The 20,058-nt window shown below is 37.2% G+C and overlaps 1 protein-coding gene across 8 annotated transcripts in view; it reads right to left on the bottom strand.

Annotated features, from left to right (window-relative positions):
- Nucleotides 1-20,058, bottom strand: part of YAP1 (Yes1 associated transcriptional regulator) — an 87,690-nt gene that overhangs the window by 36,294 nt on the left and 31,338 nt on the right. For all 8 annotated transcript variants that reach the window (XM_063394553.1, XM_063394548.1, XM_063394555.1 and 5 more), the window contains exon 3: nt 2,274-2,389. In XM_063394553.1, coding sequence (XP_063250623.1) covers nt 2,274-2,389 — 116 coding nt within the window. The remainder of the gene's footprint in view (nt 1-2,273; nt 2,390-20,058) is intronic.

Genomic DNA, 20,058 nt, shown 5'->3' with positions numbered 1-20,058 from the left:
GAATACCCAAATTAGAACATTAAGTAGACTTAAATCTGAGTGCCAACATCATGACTAAATTCCACTGTGCTGAAGTGGTACATAGTTACTTGACTTTTCCATTTCTCTCAAAGATTATTCAAGAGGCTACCCAGGAAGCATAAGCTATTCAGTAATAAAATGTAACAAATCCAGGTATAAGAGACTTTAGTGAAAACAAATATATAGTCATAATTTAAAGTTAGCACATGAACATTTGCCAGATCAAGGATCAGAAGCAGAATCACACACAATAAATGCAGCTTTGGTATTATTTAATTCAAAGCAGACTTTTGTTAATAGCAAATAAGGGTAAGCAAGTGCATTCAAAAAGCCAGCTCCAAGTCATACTACCTCAACTGACTTAAGGTAAAAAAAACCTAACACCACATAACATGTGGTGTAATTCAGTATACACAGGAGTTCTGAGTCCTTCATGCACTTTATCAGATTCAGAGCAGTGGGAGAAAAAAAAACTTCATGGGATTTTCAGTTCATATTCAACACAGTATCATCTGTGAAATTAAAAATAAATGTTCAATGAACTTGTATCCAAGGAAGTGCTTTCTCAAATCACAAGACAACCCACTTGCACATTTCAACTGTTCTTTATTGCATGAACAACAATATCTATGTAGCATCACTCTCTCACACACATCAGACAATTACATGTAAATTCTTCACATTCTTTTAAAAAAAATCCTTGTGTCCAGATTGCTAGCTTCTTTTCTAGTTTGTTACAACCCTGTTACAATTTAACAGTACTTTTTTTTTGCTAAGGACTCTTAATTTCTTTTTAAGTACATAAAGTGATTCCTACCTTACTATCAATATTTTTTCCTGTCAGTTCTTGGTATAATGGAAGGTTTGAGGAGTTATCTTGAAATACAGAATTTATGTCAATATTGAAACAGCAAGCATCTAGTTTTAGCACAAATAAGTGAAAAGGCAGGGCAAACCAAGAGAATTGTTTCCTTTCTCCTATTCTCCCTCCTTTAGAAGTGTCCCTGCAAAAACACGCAACCTCTATTGCTGCAGGTTTCCTGGGATAAATTTACAGAAAAAATAATCACACTATTTTATTTTCACATGAGAGCCTGAGACCTTAATTGCTGTGAATCACGACTTCCTGAACTTGAACAGGACTCATTTGTTTCAGGATAATCCAGCCTCCTGGCCTAGCCAGCAAAAAGTTTGATTAACTTCCCCTCTAATACTCAGTCGTGAACAACACAGTTTGGTCACGCCGGTTAATCTTTCGGCATTGTCTGCAGCACATGAATTGCAGCATGAAACAAAGCTGTCTAAACAGACCACAAAAAGCAGCACCAGAGAATAACCCTTGGGAAGTACAGGAACAGCAGACACACACAAAATACAGCCAGACTGTGAGAAAATAAATATAACATGAACCTCAGTGACAGACAGGAGGTGACAAAGCAAGGGGAAGACCAAGCACTCAAACTAGCATGGCGCCAAATTTATCTGCTTGCTCTCTGCATAATTAGATGAGAGAGCCCTGAAAACATAAAGTAGAATTCTACAGCAAGAACAAGAACATTTTACTGTTGTCTAGTGACAGCCCCCCACTCCAGGCCAGCTGAAAAAATGATTCTATATTCCAGAAAAAGACATCAGGCTTCCCTAGCTAGAGCAATAATGACCATGATACTGGATTTTGGAAGTAATACAAATATAAAATACTGGATTTTGGAAGCACAAGAGGAAAACCAAAACATTTAGGCTTCTAAAAAGATTTTCAAGGTATTTGCTTAATCCATTTAGGGAGGACAGGAAAAATTATATTAAATGTAGGAAATGTAAACAAATGGCAGTATATCATGTTGAGTCGTGAAAAAAATGGAGGCAGAAGAACACTGTGAAACAAAAAAGCTATAATGTAAATTGATACTAATTTAATGGAAATTCTGGTCTTCATCAATTCAACAGCATTTTTAGTCAGAAGAAAACAGACAAAAATTCTGCTTCCTTCGAAGTTTGAACCATTCATTTGAAAAAATATAAACACTGATCAAAGAACTACAGTGTACCTTCTGTTGACAACATAAATATTAAACAAATTCTCTTACTTCAACTATCAGCCTCTTACTTGATGAATTAGGCATCAACAAATTTAAAGTTTCAAACCAAGATAACTAGAAGAACATTTATTATATCTGGATTCACTCCCTTCCCATTGTAATAGCTTATGGTTTATCTGTATGATCTTTTCCATAAATATAAATTTTGCTTACCTGATGCCGAGTTCATGATGTTCTGCTGCACAGAAGGACTGGTGGGAGCTGTAACATTCATCTGGGAAAGCATGGCCTTCCTAGGATCTTGCCATGTTGTTGTTTGATCAATGTGACTGAGACAAAACAAAGCAAGAGTTAGGACAGTCATGCATTCACAACAATGACCTGCTAGCACAGAAAGTTTAACAACAAAAGGTTAAGTCTGCCAACAACAGCCACATTCAAAACCAAACAAGAACTGTTTGAATTCTCTCCAAGCATCGCTGTATGTCAGATACTCAAACCCTTGTCCTGGCCACCACCACTTGCCCAAACAACAGCTGCAGCAATCAGAGCTGAAGCAATGGAGAGATACAATTCATCATGAATACCATAATCTAAAGTGCTGTACTATAACTACATGTTGTACCCTTGAACTAAACATTTGTTTCCTTCTCTCTTCGATCAGTTATTTGCCATTTTTAAATGTGACTTCACAGATTTTCAAACCAAGCCAGTTATGTCTGGAATCTCACGCACAGTCCATTACCTCGGCATGATGAGTTTATGTTCAGGGCCTAGGGAGTGGTAATGAACTAGCAATGGCTAGTATGAAAACATTGTCTTCCCAAACGTTCTGTGCATAGACCACATCCTCAGAGCAGGGGACAGACTCACTCTCCTCATCACTGACACCTGAACAATCTCTCGGCAGAAGCTGCATTAAGCAGTCACACTGAAGCAGTAATGTGAAAGGGATGTGCAGCTGCCTTTCAACTTCATGTGAAAAGATCAGGACAGTGGGACTGTCAAATAACCTACCCAGCCCTCTGCAAAACTCTGGAAGCTTAGATTTCTCTGTTTTGAAAAAAAATGGCAAACCATTCATGCAAGTATTCAATTCAATGAAAATACAAAAGTGTAATGACTCATTACTTTACTTTTGGAGTATGCGATTAGCATAGTTTGCTAATGAGCACTAAATGCAGTCTATTCATTACAAGCATCAACGTTATCTTGATGCCATTAAGCAACGCTGCTCTGAGAAGTACATGGGGACAAAGACACAACTCCAAATGCACATGAACACCACCACCAAAATTTGCTATCCAATCATTTAAAACTGGTATCAGTTGAAAATAATATTCAGATAATATTGTTACAAATTAGAATACAATGTATTGTATTAGAATACAATGTAACTTGGTACCATTCCTTCCTTAAATAAATAATACTTAAGATTATGCTTTTCTGGATTACATGGAATGCCCATTTTCATATACTTCAGCAAAACCACAAGTAACGAATTCAGAAGAACATCAAATGAGGCAGTAGTCACCAAAATAATTACTTATGTCAAATTATTTGTCACATTCTAATCTAACCTTCTGTTACAAGGTAGACATACCAAAACTGGCTTTTAAAAAAGTTTTAGGACATGTATATTTACCCACACACACAAGCAATTCCAGATCAAAGAGTTACAGACACGCAGTAGTAGGGTCACAATACAGCTCATTTAGTACAGTATGTGCTGGTTTTGTCTGGGGTAGAGGTTATTTTCTTCACCATGGCTAGTACTGGGCTATGTTTTGGATGAACCTGACCTCCCTCTGATCACCATACCAATAAATTAAATTGCTTGATGGCCAGGGTTAAACTTCAACAAGGTACTATTAAGCACATTGCATCTTAGGTTGCATAGGTTTCCAAACATTCAGCTTCACTGAAAAATATGCCACATATAGCAAGACTTCTTTATTTCTTTTTTAAGCCTATTTATTTATAAAACATGTTGCAACATAGTAAAGACTGTCTTATATAGACTGGACTATACATAAACCTCCATACTGGAGAACAACTTTTCACTCTTCTGCTGGTCAGTTTTGCAAAGCAACGAAAACAGGTAAAGATAATACAGATGTAAAAACACTGTACTGTAATGCTCCACAAAGCATGTGTTTAAATTACTGTACCAGCATGTGCTACCTCTCCTACATTTCTGATTTGTTATATTTGCTCAACTGAGTTCTGGCAATACTGGAAACTGGGAAAACACCTCTGTACCCATAATAACACATTCATCTATTTCCATTTAACTCTTGTAAAAATCGATGTAACACTGTGAACTAATAAAATGTAAGGCATATAATTTATAGCCTTTGTTTTCATATGCTATTTGAGTGCAGAGTAAGAAATAGAAGGAAAAATGTTTTCTCTCTGCATTACAGAACCATTTTTACAGTTAACTGTAGAAATGCATTGAAACAACAACATTCATCAATTTCTCAAAACATATCTGAACATGGGACAAATGAATGGACTACGGAAGAAGCAGTTTTAGATGCACCTCCAATTCTGAGCACAAGGACAGCATTACCGATTCCTCAAGACAGCTTAAGCATACCACGTAAAGTACGGTTAATGTTCATATGGAGTTGTTAACAAGGATAGCTATTTTAGCAGCAGCAGCTTCCAGCTTTCCCCTAGCTCAGTTTCACTTGAGGAAAGTCAGCACGTTCCTTATGTGACCAACTGAACTACAATCAGCAGTCTTAAAGCCAAGAGCCATGGAGGAAAAGCCTCAACATAAGCAAGGTGATTAAATTAATATCATACTGACCATATGACTGGTTCAATAAGGCAAACTTTTTCCCTCCCACTCAGCTCAGTGCTTCATGACCTACATATCTATTTCCTTTTCCTTCAAAACCTTTCTCTTCAACCTCCATCAAACCACTCCTCATATGTATCTTACCTGCTCCATATCCTGAGTGTTTATACCATATACTAAGAAACCACCCAAAACACATCACAACAGATCAGTTGCTTCCTACAAATTCCAAATAATGCTCAGCAACTGATGGAGTACAAAGTAGACAAGCCCCCACTTATACGGATAAAATGTTTAAATAAATCCTATACATGTAGGAATGTAGGACTTAATTTTGTTCCCATTCACAGCCTGTGGACCAGGGTAACCTACTATAAACACCATGTATTTTTAATTATTAAGTTAAGTATTGAAAAAGGACATTCTTCATAGGTAAAGATTTTTCCCTGTTTTGAACAGCAGAAAAGGTCACAATGGACATAACAAGAACTGACATCAACACTACATTATCTTTCTCTGCATTAAGTAATTTTTTTTCATAGTAGCTGCATTACATGACAACTGCCCCAATCTTTACATTCAAGATCTTCTATTTTACATGAGCTTCACCGTATCTCAATAAGAAACTAGTACCAACACAAAATAAAAGATTGAAAAACATTAGCGAATGATATTGAATCAACGAAACCTATAAATCAGCGACTATATGTAGTATGTATCATTAAATTAAAAATTAAAATTCTACCTACTCAGGAAAGAGAAACACAGCTCTGTACTGTGTGAACAGAACAAAGTGAGCAATTATTCCTGGCATTAAATCAACATCTCTAAGATAATCAAGCAATGTAAGACATTTTATTTCACAGAACAAATTCTCAAATCTAACATCTATCTATCTGGCACTATTTATTATTGGTCATTTATGTTGCGGAGAAGCAAAACTTTGTTAAACTGGACAAACATAGTATAAGCTAAAGAAATTAATTCAGACGGTACCATAAATGTACGTCTGTGCTAACAGGTCTTAGAAAAACAAAGCTAAACACCCACCACATGCTAAGCATTTGTTAGCAAACTTACGTCAATTCTAGTATCAAGAAGAGTGACTGTTCCAAGATACATCACCCACCATCCTCCACCAAAAAGGACTTTCAAAGTACTGTGCATTACAAAAAGCACAAGCTGTATCTCCTCACCCATCCTCAAGTTCTACAATCAAATACAAATTTTTGCATTTTGACACAAACAACTCAAAAGAAAAGAAAAATGTTCTCATTTTATGTACCCAAAGAGCATTTCTGCAGTTACTAAGAATTAGAATTTCCAACTGAAAGAAATCTTTACTGGCATTTAACATTATCACATGCCTGAAGATTCGTCAGATTCAAATTCTAACCCAATTTTAGAGCTTAAGTTTTGGGTTTGTTGTGGTGATGTTTGTGTTTTTTGGGTTTTTTTTTTGTTTTGTTTGTTTGGCTGGTTGGTTTTTTTGAGGGAGAGAGATGTTGAAGATGTTGAGTTTTTGTGTTGGTTTTTTGAAAGTACATTGGAAAAGAAGCAGACGATCTAGAGACCAAAAAAAGAAAAAAATATTACTTTTTACTTTAGGAACCCTTTGGATCCTAGGAGACTGGTAAAATACAATTTTAAAAACAAAGAACTCATCTGCCCTTGTACAAAGTGTGATATACCTTCCCATTCATTCTCCAGTTGCTGCACTGAAAAGACACATACTGTTTTGTTAAAAGCCATGTCAGAAACAAACTAACACCAAAAAGACTCTCCAAGAATTACTTAAATGCTTCAAGAAAGGTTTATCTAGGAGGCCTTCAGTTTTGATATTCTCTAGTATGTACTGCAATTCCAGTGTCCCCCCTGGCAGGTACACTTCCCAGTGTATGCTGAGAACTTCACTTGTGAAACAGAATTCTCAGTCATTACAAAATCATATGAATTTCTCACCCTTCTTGCCTTTATTAGCATACAGCCACCTTAAATATGCTCCATCATTTGTAATTAGAATTTCCCTTTCACAAAAACAGATCTTCTTAGGACAGACATTATTAACATAAGCAGGTCTGAAACCCAAGACTATTTTACTGAAGTGTGCAACAGAAATGTAATGTAAGGAAGAAAAGCAAAAGAGAATGAACAGATATTTTAATCGTCACTACCAGATGAACATATTATATGAAATTTCTGCAACATCAAAAAAAAAAAAGAGGTCTGATCTACACATAAAAAAAATAATCCGTTGCTTCTCAGTACATTTAGACATGACTCTTCATAAAAAGACATTTCAAAAATTTAGTCTCAAACACACAGAAAGACAAGTTGTTCCTAAGTATAAAAGCATCACTATAAAAAACTATGCAAGCATGTCTCCATAATGTAATGCTTGTGTTTTAACAATCTAGACAAGACTTACATTTTATGTCTGTGAGAAAATTATTTTCAGTCTCTAGTGAACTTGAGATGACTAACTTTGGATTTTGGTTTTCGGATTTTGGGGACTGTTAAGAATTCACTGGAAATTACATTTTAGGAAAAGTAAAACATGAACACATGCCACTGACCACATCATGACAGACCTCCCAAGGCTGTTGACGTGGCATTGAGTACTTTTTTCTGGGGATAGCTAGGAAAGTCTTTGTGTAACATAAGCACAAAGGGCACAAATTAAACTAAACCTAATTATGTTCTATTTTTGGTGTGAAATTTGAACTTTTCATTAAATTAACTTTTCATTAAATCCCAAATGTCAGCTGCTCCATTGACAAGCATGTCACCTATAATTCTGTTTTACATTAAATGAATGAGATATAGATTCTACTCTTTCATTTTTCCTTTGTCTTCCTAACCAGCTAGTTTCTTTAATCCACATGATGCATCACTTTCTGAAAGGTTTTTTCTTTTTATTTATATTAGTCTATTAACTTTATGGACTAGTAAAGAGAAAGTGTCTCCTCATAAATGCCAGAATTATTTTAGAGTGCTCACCAGTACATTTCAGCACATCAGGTCTTGACGTGTATACTGCAAGTTAGCTTTCCTGGTGATGCCAGGAGAATCTGTGTATTTCTGCTCTTGAAGCTACCACAAATTGTCAAAAAAATCAACTAACCTCTTTACCAAGTCTGTATAAGACTTGTCCTGTGTACAGACAGTGTAGGGTACCTCCAAGATACCCACTTAGCTACCTTTTAGCAAGCAGAGAAGAAATCAGAATATCTACTTCTGCAGAGGCCTGGGCTCTACAGCAGAACACTAATGTGGTGGTCTGACCACACAACAGCTGTGAAAGTGGCAGTATCCACTAACTCAAAAACAGGGCTGGATGCATATTCCTAAGAAAGTGGCAATAGCTAGAAGGCCAAGATCAGTTTGACAGGGCTGATGAAGGGATTACCACAGGTAAATTTTCCATAGCTGCATTTAGAAATGTATGAAAAAGAAGGTTTAGAGGTATAAGGAGACCTGACAAGAGCTGGTCTAATTACCACTCTCTGGAGTGTAGCATGCAGAGACTTCTGAGTTATGGCTGCTGATGATCTTAGGATATCTGCACACAAAGGAGTGGATTCAGCTTTGGCTGAGGATAGAAGGTGTCACATTCTTTGTGCATGTGGCCCTTTCTATCCTACTCAGGGGATTTTGAGAATTGGGAAGGATTAAAACATGAATCTAAGTTTCAGATATATGGGCCATTTTTAATTAGCATAGCTAACTTTGCAGGTGCTGTAACAAAATTAGATTTACACTTAAAATACATTCTTTGAGATTATTTCCATTCCAAGCAGCAGCAGTAGTACAGAGAAAAGCCTGAAAGGGAGATAAGACAACTCATCTCTACCCTCAGTCCAGTCGTTCATAAACATTTTCCTGAATCTGCATCCTTCTTAGACAAGGATACACACTGAAAGTGGCCCTAAACCCTTTAAGGACTTTCCAAATGGCTTTGTAAACAAAAAAATGCAATACAATCCAGCAAAAGAAAAGGCTGGTTACAGAGCAGTGAAAATCTCATCTGCTTAGAGATTATATTCCATCCATTGCTGAGGAAAGTACTATTACTCCACTTGTGGTCTCCATGTACTTGCAGTATTTCCTTAGGTTTCAGGACTGTTGCAGTCTGATTTATATAAAAGCACATGGCAGCAAAATTCAGAACTTCCTCATCTCAATGTTTCCCAAAAGAATCAGAAAAAGGCCCTAAAATTTGTAACAGTTTATTTCTTAAGGATGGTAATATCTCCAGACATGGTCTAATTGCATGAAAGAAATAGAAACACTGATACAATTTTCTGAATATTCCTGCAATACATAAAATGGCTGTATTTTTGAGTTTTCTTTATTCTTCCTTCTTCTTGGCAGCCTTAATGCATCAACTAAACAGAGCTTGTGTTGGACCACTCCATCTACACCACTGATCACGTTCTCACCAAACTGCACCACAGGCATACGATGCCAGAGAGCAAACCGGTGAAATGACAACAGACAGTTCTAACCTTCATTCAGCTTGCAAAAGCACACCTTAAAATTGTCATGCAAGTGTTCACTGTGCAATCCTGTGGTGCCACAGCTCTGATTTCATTAACTTTGAACTAGAACAAAAGCAAAAAGTAAGAGAATGGTGGGCATAAGCATCCTGATGATGAGGTGGGAAGAGAGACTGTCAGGGCTCAATTTCCTTAATCTAAGTATGAAATAAAACCACACATGCTATCCTACGAAATTAGAGTCCTAGGCTGCAGAAATTCTTCCAGGAAATTAATGGCTTGAATCTGAACTAGAACAATGCAGCAAGGGAAACATAAATGCATCTGACAAAAATCTAATTCACCAAGAAACAGATTTTGCACACAGTCATTACTAGTCAGACAAGCTCTTCTACAAATCCCTCTGGAATTTATTCCTAAGGTGGTTGAACAGTGCAAGATACTAAGAGGTACCACAAATTCCAGGACGCATGGCCCACGAAGCTGTGGACACTGATACACAAAATAAAGACCATTTACAGATTTAAACCCACAGTATTTAGTGTTAAATATTAATACTAATATCAATAAATATTAATAGAAATAATTAAGAGAAATACTAATATTAATAAATATTTACATATTCAAAGGCAGCCTTCAGTAGCACTGGCTTGCCTGCAGACAGCACACAATACACACACCAAAGACTTAAAAACTAAGGTTCCTGTTCTGAGTATAAGCACCACGCTGTTTTGAAGCTGCAGAACAGCACTGCACTTCTTAGGAAAGCACTCACAGAAAGGTCCTCACTTCAGAATGTAACGCTAAAATGCATGTGTGGGCAGTAGGCAGTCTGACCACACACACATGATGAACACGAAGAGATGAATGCATGATATGATTTTCAAAGGTTTGCCAAGGTGGCACCACTTTTATTATAATGTGCTCTTGAAACAACTACCTTTTGTCAAAACAAAAATGAAAGCAATAACATGCTTATTTCTGCATTTATTATTCTTTTTCCTCCTGCCCCTTTTTCCTACCCTGTACTTAAGGACCTCATTTAGAAAAGCAGGGCTGGTATCTTACAATGCTTACAAGTTTTTAAATTGATTCTAAAAAGTATTATTCTTGGATTCCTCTATGGATTTCCCAAACAAAATAATTTTCTGAGTTCCAGGAACAAATAAGGAGTACAACTACATTTTAATTTCCAGAGCTTTTTCCATTACTTTGAAAACTGTAAGACACAGCAGTACTATAGACAATAAAACTACAAGTCCTTGTTTTACAGAGTTTTTACCAGTTCAATTATTTTCCAAAGTCTATAAAGAACTAAATGCTGTGACCACATTATGTGTCACCAGATTAGTTTCAACTTCCCTTCTCAGATCCCCAGCAGAAAAAAAAGGAAACCTCCCCTTCTTTCTAGCCTACCCTCAAAGTTAAGAAGTTTGCTTCCCAAGGCTAAGTCACTCAGCATATGCAGAATTCATCTTTTTTCTCTCCTTAATTTTCAATGAACGAGATAAAGATATATCACCAAGGAAGGCAAATCTAAAGGAAGCACTGTCTCTGCTGCTATTTCAAGTGAAATTATTATATTTGACTTTACAGATACTTTCCTACACTCCTGCTTAGCAAATGCAGAAGACCTTCTCAAGATGTAACCATTTTGCCTTCTGTAACACTAAAGACAAGACTGCACAAACACTAGCTTTCACATTTATTAAGGGAAGGCAGATAATTTTTGAAAGTGATGGGCCATGGAATACTTTATCACTTTTGTGTCCTTTTATCTCTGAGATTCTATCTCATTTCTCTCAAAAGGAGACAAAGAAAGCAAGAGGGAAATTAAGTGCTTCTTTGCATGAAGAGAAGCCAGGCAGTTTTACGCCCCTCTCAAAACACTCTATTTTTGTTGCCTGAAGGTTTCAAGTCGGAGAGGCTTGCCTAAGCTTGCTGCAATAAAAGCTGCTACAGCCAGCTGTCTAAGTACCTAAAGGGGGTTGTTGCTAGCAATCCTGTCTATTAACGCTCAGGCTAACCACCACTAAGGAAAACAAAATATTAAGATAAAAAGATTCTTTAGGTTGTTTCCTTATTGCTCTAAGTAGGAAGTCTCAGAGGGCAGTTCCAACTGGTTGCTTGAGTGTTCAGACAATGATCACTCCCAGATGGCCTTGGCAGGATGAGCTGACTCCCAGGGAATCATTAAGTAGGACCTATTGGAAATGAAGGCACAGCTTTCTGTTACAAAGTGAACCTGTTTTTCTTGCCATTAAAATCATTGACGTCCCTCTAATTTATGTTTCAGAGCTCACACTTCACACCTTAAGCTGAACATCTGTTCAGATGGTTTTGGTTTTATTCATACAAAAGGACTATCTTTTCCCTCATTTGAGGGCCACACTTTATTTCATAAAAAAACCCCAAGTCATCTGTTTCCTTCTTATGACTTTTCCAGGGAGAGATTTTTATTTTTACAATTCAGACAACCACCACGTGCTGCTGAGGTAGGAGGCAATTATTCCTGTTCTTCAAGACTCAAGACTGTTAACTAAAACAAAGAAGAGAATCTTCCAACAACAAGTTGCTGCCTGAGTCAGTACCTGAAAGATACCTGCGCTCAGTCAACCCTAGGCAATGGCAATCTCATGTACTGTTTTTCACCAGCAGATTATTCTTTTTCCTCCCCCACCCTTCAACCCCCTGAAGACAGATTTCACAAGTTGCAAGCCACCAGAGGCAACAGATTTCTTGACCCAAGATACACCATATTGTCTGAAGGCTATGCTTTGAAAAGTTGATTTTATTAACCCATTTAACTTAGAGTGGCAAAGAAAATACAGGGCAAAGGCCTGAGAAGAAACGAAACTGCTTAGTGTATAATTTTAATTATTATAGTTATCATTCAAATGTACAGTACACTTAAATATAGCAGCTATTATATTTATCATTAAAAGTGACCTAAAATGTTTTCGACCTGAAGATTTTATAGCTTCAGGTTCTACATTTTTCTTCACCATTCACAAAGAGTTTAAGGAACACCAATTTAAACAGCATTCAAAGGCCCACTGTAAAATAAGCAAAGGAAACTAAAACTAATTTTGAACTCAAATTTCACTGCATGTTTCAGAAGTTATCAACTGGAAATATTAATTTACTTTCTGGTTTATTATTAAGAATTTGAGTATTCACAGAAACATAAAGGTTGAAGGGATTACTGGAGGTCAACCAGTCCAACCTCCCTGCTCAAGCCAAGTAACAGAGCAATAGCAAAGTCCAGGATCGAACAGAAACTAAAAGTTTGACTGTAAAATCATAATCAGCAAAACAAACCCTAGCTTTCAGAAGTTTTAATTTTTTTCATTAAATCATCATAATAAATACTAATACCTCAGCATTTATGTATTTGATTTGCAGTAATTCAATTTGCTTTCGGAGTATCTTTTGGTACAGAGGAACTACAAACAGGAATGACAAAATATGCCAAGCACATGATTTTATTTAGAAGCACATCATTTAAATTACTAACAGTTCTTAAAGTACCAGCAGTTTAGTCTTTGCCAAAATTAGCAACTACCACGCTTTATCAATAAACATAGGGAAGTACTTATTTAGAAATCGTTCAACCCTACCCTTAGACGCAAAACAGATCACAAAGCAAAAATCACAGATATCCTAATTTCACTAAATTTCAGCAGATTTGTAAGTGTTGAAGTTTCAAAAAAATCCTAAATAAATTAAAGCTATCACTTCAACTTAGTATACATTAATCCCAAATTTATAATCACTGCAGTCTTCATCTACCAGTTATGAAAATCAGCATTTGTCATTGGAGGAGGGGGATGGTGAAGGGATTGTGCTGCTGCCATGAGAGAGGGGGGAAAACCACTGTATTTACTTATTGTCATCCATTTTTAAAAACCATGTACTCACTAAATGTACGTCTAGCATGTAAAATCCTGCGTACTAGTAACAGGCCTGTCTGAAGATATGAATACATTGTACCCAGAGATGAGACTACAGGTCACACACTACTGATTACTACTAACTTCTGTATCAGAAGACCATTGTGTGGATTTTTTCATGGCTAACATCATTACAATCAAGCTTTCATTCTAACCTCATCCCTCCCCACTTTCTAACAGTCCAGTTTAGAGACTTCCCCAGCCCAAACATTACACTTGGATAGTATAGAGTTTACTTTCCTTTAGGAAGTGAGATCACTTCTAAATTCAAGAACTCCCTTACAGTGTTTGCTCATCGTTAGTCAGTACTTCCCTATGACCCATCCCTTTCCTCCACTCCCTTTCAGTTCCAAAAGCTATCATTATCAGCTTCCAGCTTGTTGGGATTTTTGCCTGCAAATTCACAAACTACTTTAGAAATCCCCAGGAGAATAAAGCAGTGTTTTTGTACAAGTATTATCACTTTGAACTCTTGGACAAACTGAGTTCCTGTAATCTCTTCTGTAGGATAGAGTTCCTATAGCCAAAAGTCTTATCACCATCCTACAGGACTACTTTTGCCCATCAACTAAGCAGCCAAAATTGTTTTGAAACTTTCAATTCAAACAAAATTCTAAGTGCAAGCTCTGGAGGTTGTCTAGGTTTTGTCTATTTGCTTGGGTTTAGCTCATTCAGTAGTTAGCACATAAAATTCCAAAGACAAAACATATTTGTTTCATAACCCATGTTTGGAAAATACAATGCTCCTGATGTCAGAAGAGCCAATGTGCACTATCGCATAGCAGTAATTTCAACAGCTGAGTAATAAGACACAGGTTTTCTGAAATTTAAGCAGTAGATTAGAGAACACAGTTAATGGAACTGTACTGGCCGCAGTTCTATGCCAAATTCTCAGGAAGCAAGCCTGTATAAAGGTTACCTGATACACACCTGCTGGGGCAAGGCACCTAAACTGCACATGAATAGTTACAACACTCAGTGACTCACTGTCACTGCAAACTTCAGAATATCCACTCCTGCCCTTTAAACTCAGTACTCTAGATTGTAATCTGCAGATCAGAGGATGTAAACCGCACCTGAAGGCAAAAGATGAAGGATGTATCAAGAGGAGACTGAAACTCCCAATCTATTTTTAAATTCGGAATAATTCATAGTTCCTCACACTTAGCTTGCTAAAACTAAAACACCAAGCTAATATAACCCTTTTGGTCTGCCCTGTTCCAGTAATCTTTGATATTCCCATAAAATGTCTGAACTGTATTTATTGATGTGAATCTAGTAATCATGTAAAGAAAGCTTATTGTAACAGATTTTTTTCCCCCACATCATTTTTACATTCAGAATTATGGAAGAAGGAAACAAATCACTCTGCTCTTCAGCTCCAAGTTTCTTAATTTTGAACTAAGATGCTTGAATAAACAAAAAAGTAAACATTTACTTGGCTAATGCTTTCTATGCTGTGGTTTAACACTTACACAGGTCATAATTTTAAACTTTATCTCAACTTTTTAAAAGTAAACTGTACATTAAAAAGAAATCTATTCCTAGATACTGTGATTCTAGTTGTATAAACTGGGACATTAAACATTCTGGTCACTCTTCTCAGATATCTTGTTATCCTTGATATGTATTTTCAGAAATCTATTCCTTCAAAAAACTGTTACAAAACATTTATGTTCAAATGAGAACTGAAAAGGACTGTTACATGTCAGACAATGTAACATGCTTCTTTACAAGAAACCTACTTACATTTTCATGTATATCAAGAACAAAATCTAAGTATACCAAGAGGAACGAATATACTGCAGAAGAGGTATGAAAGAAAGTCAACCAGGCCCTGGAGTGGACTGGCTGTATTCCAGAGTCCCACTTCTTCGTGCTACATTTCTCCTCACCTCTGACTCGACCACTCCTATATGCTGAGCTTGTCAGGATTGCAATTGTACTTAAGTAACTTGCAGCAGCCCTGTAATCTTGCATTCTATCTGGTAACTCTCCTACTCTACTACAGGGAACAGCTGCTTGGACAGCAAGCATCACCCAAGCAGCCAAATACCACTTTCTGTGCTAGAGCATGCACTGAGCTGGGGGGAAGCTGCTGCTGCCAACGCTGCTCCCACATGTGGGGGAAGCAGGGCCTGGGGCACCCTTATCCTGCTCACAGAGCAGCCAAACTGCTCTTTGCTGATTCTCTGGATGCAGTCAGAGGGGGATTTGTCCCTTAAACACAGCAACTGCACTGAGACCATATCAGTGTCAGTACACACAAGACAAATCTGCTGATAGACTCACGCTGCTACAATATACTTAGAAAATCATCTGTGATGAGAGAAGATCATCTGTGATGAGAGAATTTCAAACAAATCAATTTCCTGAATATCTTCATCAGATGCTAAGTTATCTAGCACCTTATCTAAAAATCACTGTATATGTTAGAGGAAAAAATAACCCGCAGGTGAAAGCTGCTGAATAGCAGTTTGCACTAAAATAAATCACATGCATTAAAAATTAATTTGCATCCTATCCAGAACTGTGCAAAGATCTAATAAACTGTTTAATTATTGAACACCTGTGGCTATTTTGTGAGATAATGACACTCAAGTAATTTCTGTACTTTCATAACATTGCACTACACTTCAAAACATCAGATGTAAAAGCATGGTTTACCTGACTCTGTAACTGCTATTTATTTATTTATTTACAGTCATGGAAAAAAAAAAGAAAATCACTGTGAACCACTTCAGCATTGACTGGGGGTGATTAATTAGGGAGTGGCAGAGGAAATGATGAAACATCAAAAGAAGATGAATACTGTAAGCATAAAAGAAGAAACATCTTGCAGAGGGATCTGGCAATCTTGTAATATCAACTTCTCCCAAGGACATAATCTGCATGGAGAGATGCTGAAGTAGCCAAGGAAGGAGGTCAGAATCTGCAAATTTACAAACCACTGGAAGAATTCTTGCCGAGAATGAAGGAACTGTTGAATCCACTGGATAGAAATATACTGGTCTGGGAGATTAAACTGGGAGGCAGACTCTCACAAGAGTGGATGGAAGCGCTGAATAAAAACATTATGAACCCTCTCCTACTCTCAGGCAGAGAAAGAACACAGAGCACTTCAGCTCAGGTGGGAGAATGAACCCAATTTGTTGAGCAGAAAACTACCAGAGATGAGCAACACGACTTATCAGAATACCAACAGTAACAGAAGGACACAGAGGCATTTGTGTATCAGTGCAGAAGAACAGTGAAAGAACATAATGGAGAAGAGAAGCTAAGAGCTGATATAAAATTTTCCCAATGTTAAGAATGGGTTTGATTTTCAATCTGTGTGAGCCAAAACAAAACTTTACATACTTGCAAAGCAAAACTACAGTTCTTTCTTTAAGCACGCGTCTGAAATTCCCTGTAAGCATCAACTGAGAAATGGGGGAAAAAAAATCATCAAAAGCTGCAAAGCAGTAAGTTTTACAGTAAAAAATATATGCCAGCTGTATACAAGAAATGATCACTTCCCAATGTTAGAATTATTTTTTAGCATTGTGCAATCCCCTTTTGAAAATCTTGACCTCCAAGAAATAAAAGTTTCCTCACTCTCACATTCCAAATTATTAGATGAAATGCTTTTACTTCACCATAACCGATATTTTCCCTTAGTTTTGAACTGAAGGGTTTTCTAAATATGCAACAAACATCCCAGTAACCTACAGAAAAGTGCACATACTCTATGTAAGGTGGTAACACTGTTCTCAGCACAGAGAATGCCAGAACTGACTTAGCAGTTTTGTGCACAAAGCTCCCATTTGCTTCTTGCTCTCCTTGTTTTTGCTTTGCTGATCAAAGAAGTTGCCAAGTTTTTTCTTTACCATTACAAGGCAGGAAAAATGGCTCTCCTCGGAGAGGCCCCTTGTGAAGGTCACAAAGGTTAGCTCCACAAGCCCTGGAGTCTGCTCTGATGCTGGAGTGATTGGCTGGCTTCCCTGCAGTTACCCTGCACTTCCCCTCCTTCACAATAGTGCACTGGTTATGGAAACTAAATATGAAAGAACTTGGTGGGGGAGGAAAGAATTTCTATGGAGACACATTCTAAAACACTCACAAGTTCTACTTGTTTGAGCAGCCTAGAAACACAGGATTCTAAAACATTTGATTTCTTTCTGGAAAACTCAAAAATTTCAGTCTGCAAGCCTCTCTGCTTTCAAAGAAAACCCACCAAGTTTGCTTTTGTTTGGCTTACAAATACATAGATACTAATCTGCCTTAGTCTGGAAAAAGTTTAAGATGTTTACCTGCCGCATCTCTGGATTTAAACAAGTGGAACTCACATGTCACACCATCTTAATGAAGACTAAAATGAAGCCAACTAATCAGAATTCAGATTTGCTGCACTTTCCAGCTCCACAGCAGTATCACACCATAGACACTTTTTTTACTTTTAGGTCCAAAAATTACATAATGAAGACATCTTAATATATCCAGCAAAACAGTCATTGTGTTTTAAATGGCTGATTAAATACACTCCACATTTTCTATAAATTCAAACCTACCAATTCTCAAGTAGCCACAATTATTCAGGTTTTTCTTACACACAAAATATTTAACTCATAGTGTATACACTGAAAGGTCTAAGCCACTTCAATCCTAGAAAACAGATTCAGTATTGGCCCAAGTAGGGGAAAGTAGTATATATCTTGTATATTGAAGAATGAACTTTCTGAGGCTTCACATTTTGGGGACAGAATTTCATACCACTTTACAAATAAAACTTTGATTCTCAGCATTGCTCAAGAAGCTTTCTTACCACCCTGAAAGTCAAGCCAGGCTCTTTCCTCTCTATATAACTGTAGGTGTCAAGTTCTGTCTCCAGTGCCAGCACCCGTATGTTTGGACAGATGAAGCCAATTAAAATTCAGCCAGTGTGTTTGATGCTGAACCTACCTCTGCAGCTGTTCTGAGTTGATTATGTTACAAGGAGTCAAAAGTATTTCCAGAATAGTGAAGATGTACAGCCCCACTAACTAGGTATTTCAAGCTGTTTAAGTACTCTCAAGATTTAATAATACCGAGCAAGAGAGAGGCTCATAGTACAGCTTTACCTTCCTAGGTGGAATCAACAGGCCTCCTCTTCTTAACCAGTTGCCTCCGTTCACAAAACATTAAGGAAGACAAACCCTCTCTATAGGGACACAGCAACAAAATACTGAGAATGCTAGAATCCAAAGTTGAAAACAGTAAAACAAATAATTAAAGAAGGAATATTATAGTTCATATAAAAGCACAGAAGTGTAAGTGGGATTTTGACCCAGTTACTTGGATTTGCTTACCTGTAAAAAGATATAAAGAAAGTAGGGACACCTCATGGAGTCTCCAGAACTACTTCACTGAGTTTAGATGTAGATGCAAGGAGAACTCCGTACAATAGCCATATTGTAATAAAAAGCAAAAAGTATAGGTAGGAAAGAGCTGCATCTGATCATCACTAACATTTACTGGAGAAACTTTTAAAGAGATACAAAAACACAAATTCCTTTTCCCCTGTTTTGCAGGAGAGCTTCTATCACCAACAATTGCCATTTTTTTGTTAGCTGGTATAATAAAGCATAGCACTTCTGACAAAAAGCTTTATCAAACTTCTCAAGCCTCTTTCGGGGTGGGCCACAAAGGTCAGCACACCTAACACCTACCAAACCCAAGCCTTTCTCCACTCTCATGCAAATGCTGGGTACACAGGGTGATGGCCAGCAGAAAGCACAGACACCAGATCACCTGAGACATTTGCAACACCAACACACTGCTTAACTTTGGAACTTACCATGACAATAAAACCCCAGAGGAGAACGAACTGGGTCAAGAGTCCAACTGAGTCAATAACATATGCTATTTTGCTACCAGGCCCATCTTTGACCCTTTCAGTACAGAACAGAAATTCTTATACTTCTAGCTGATGTTGCTATGCAGACAAGAAGCCTCCCATGGTATATGTTGTGATAATATGAAGCCATTTCTCCTGCTTTTTTTACTCAGGCAATACAGGGCAAAAAAACCTTTCTTATGCCACCACCTACCCAAATCCCACTAGGGGGCTCTGCTGATGTCATCACATTTTCTGTGATTTTCTGTGACAAGTATTTACTTCATAATTAACCCATTCCTATCTAAGGAATTACATCTATTATCTGAAAAATGTGAAGCAACACTAGCTTAGTGCAGCTTCTGTGTTCTTAAAGTCCCCCCCCAGTTAAGAGGAAAGAAAATACTTTGGTCCAAAATATCTAAAATGTTCAAAAGTTAAAAAAACAACAGACACTAATAATTGAACAAAAACCACTCTCTATAAGCAGCAGTAAGACCAAGATACCACATAAATCTGTAACAAGGGAAAAGGCTAAAGTTTAGGACTACAGTTTTGTAAGTTTTTATGTTAAAGGTTCAGATTGCTGTAATGTTTTAATAACGACACAACTGGGCCAAGGAATAGATGCACTGTAACCAGCCTCTTTCTGCTGTATGTAATAAGAAAGGATGTCAAAGACTGTTTTGGAAAGCAATCCCCTTCAAAAACATACTTTACAAAACTGCTGAGTAACTTCCTGATACAAGATTAAAGCAATATAAGAATTCTTGGAGTGGCTGTAGGACCAAGTGTCCGACACCAATCCTGCAACTGTACAGAAGAAATGTTCAGACCTACTGCCTTTTTTTCAGTAAGTTGTAGAAAAATTACTAAAACCAGC

Source organism: Prinia subflava, chromosome 3 (assembly GCF_021018805.1).
Source record: "Prinia subflava isolate CZ2003 ecotype Zambia chromosome 3, Cam_Psub_1.2, whole genome shotgun sequence".
NCBI lineage: Eukaryota > Metazoa > Chordata > Aves > Passeriformes > Cisticolidae > Prinia > Prinia subflava.
Note: the sequence above shows the minus strand (reverse complement) of the source record. Positions and strands in the feature narration are given on the sequence as shown.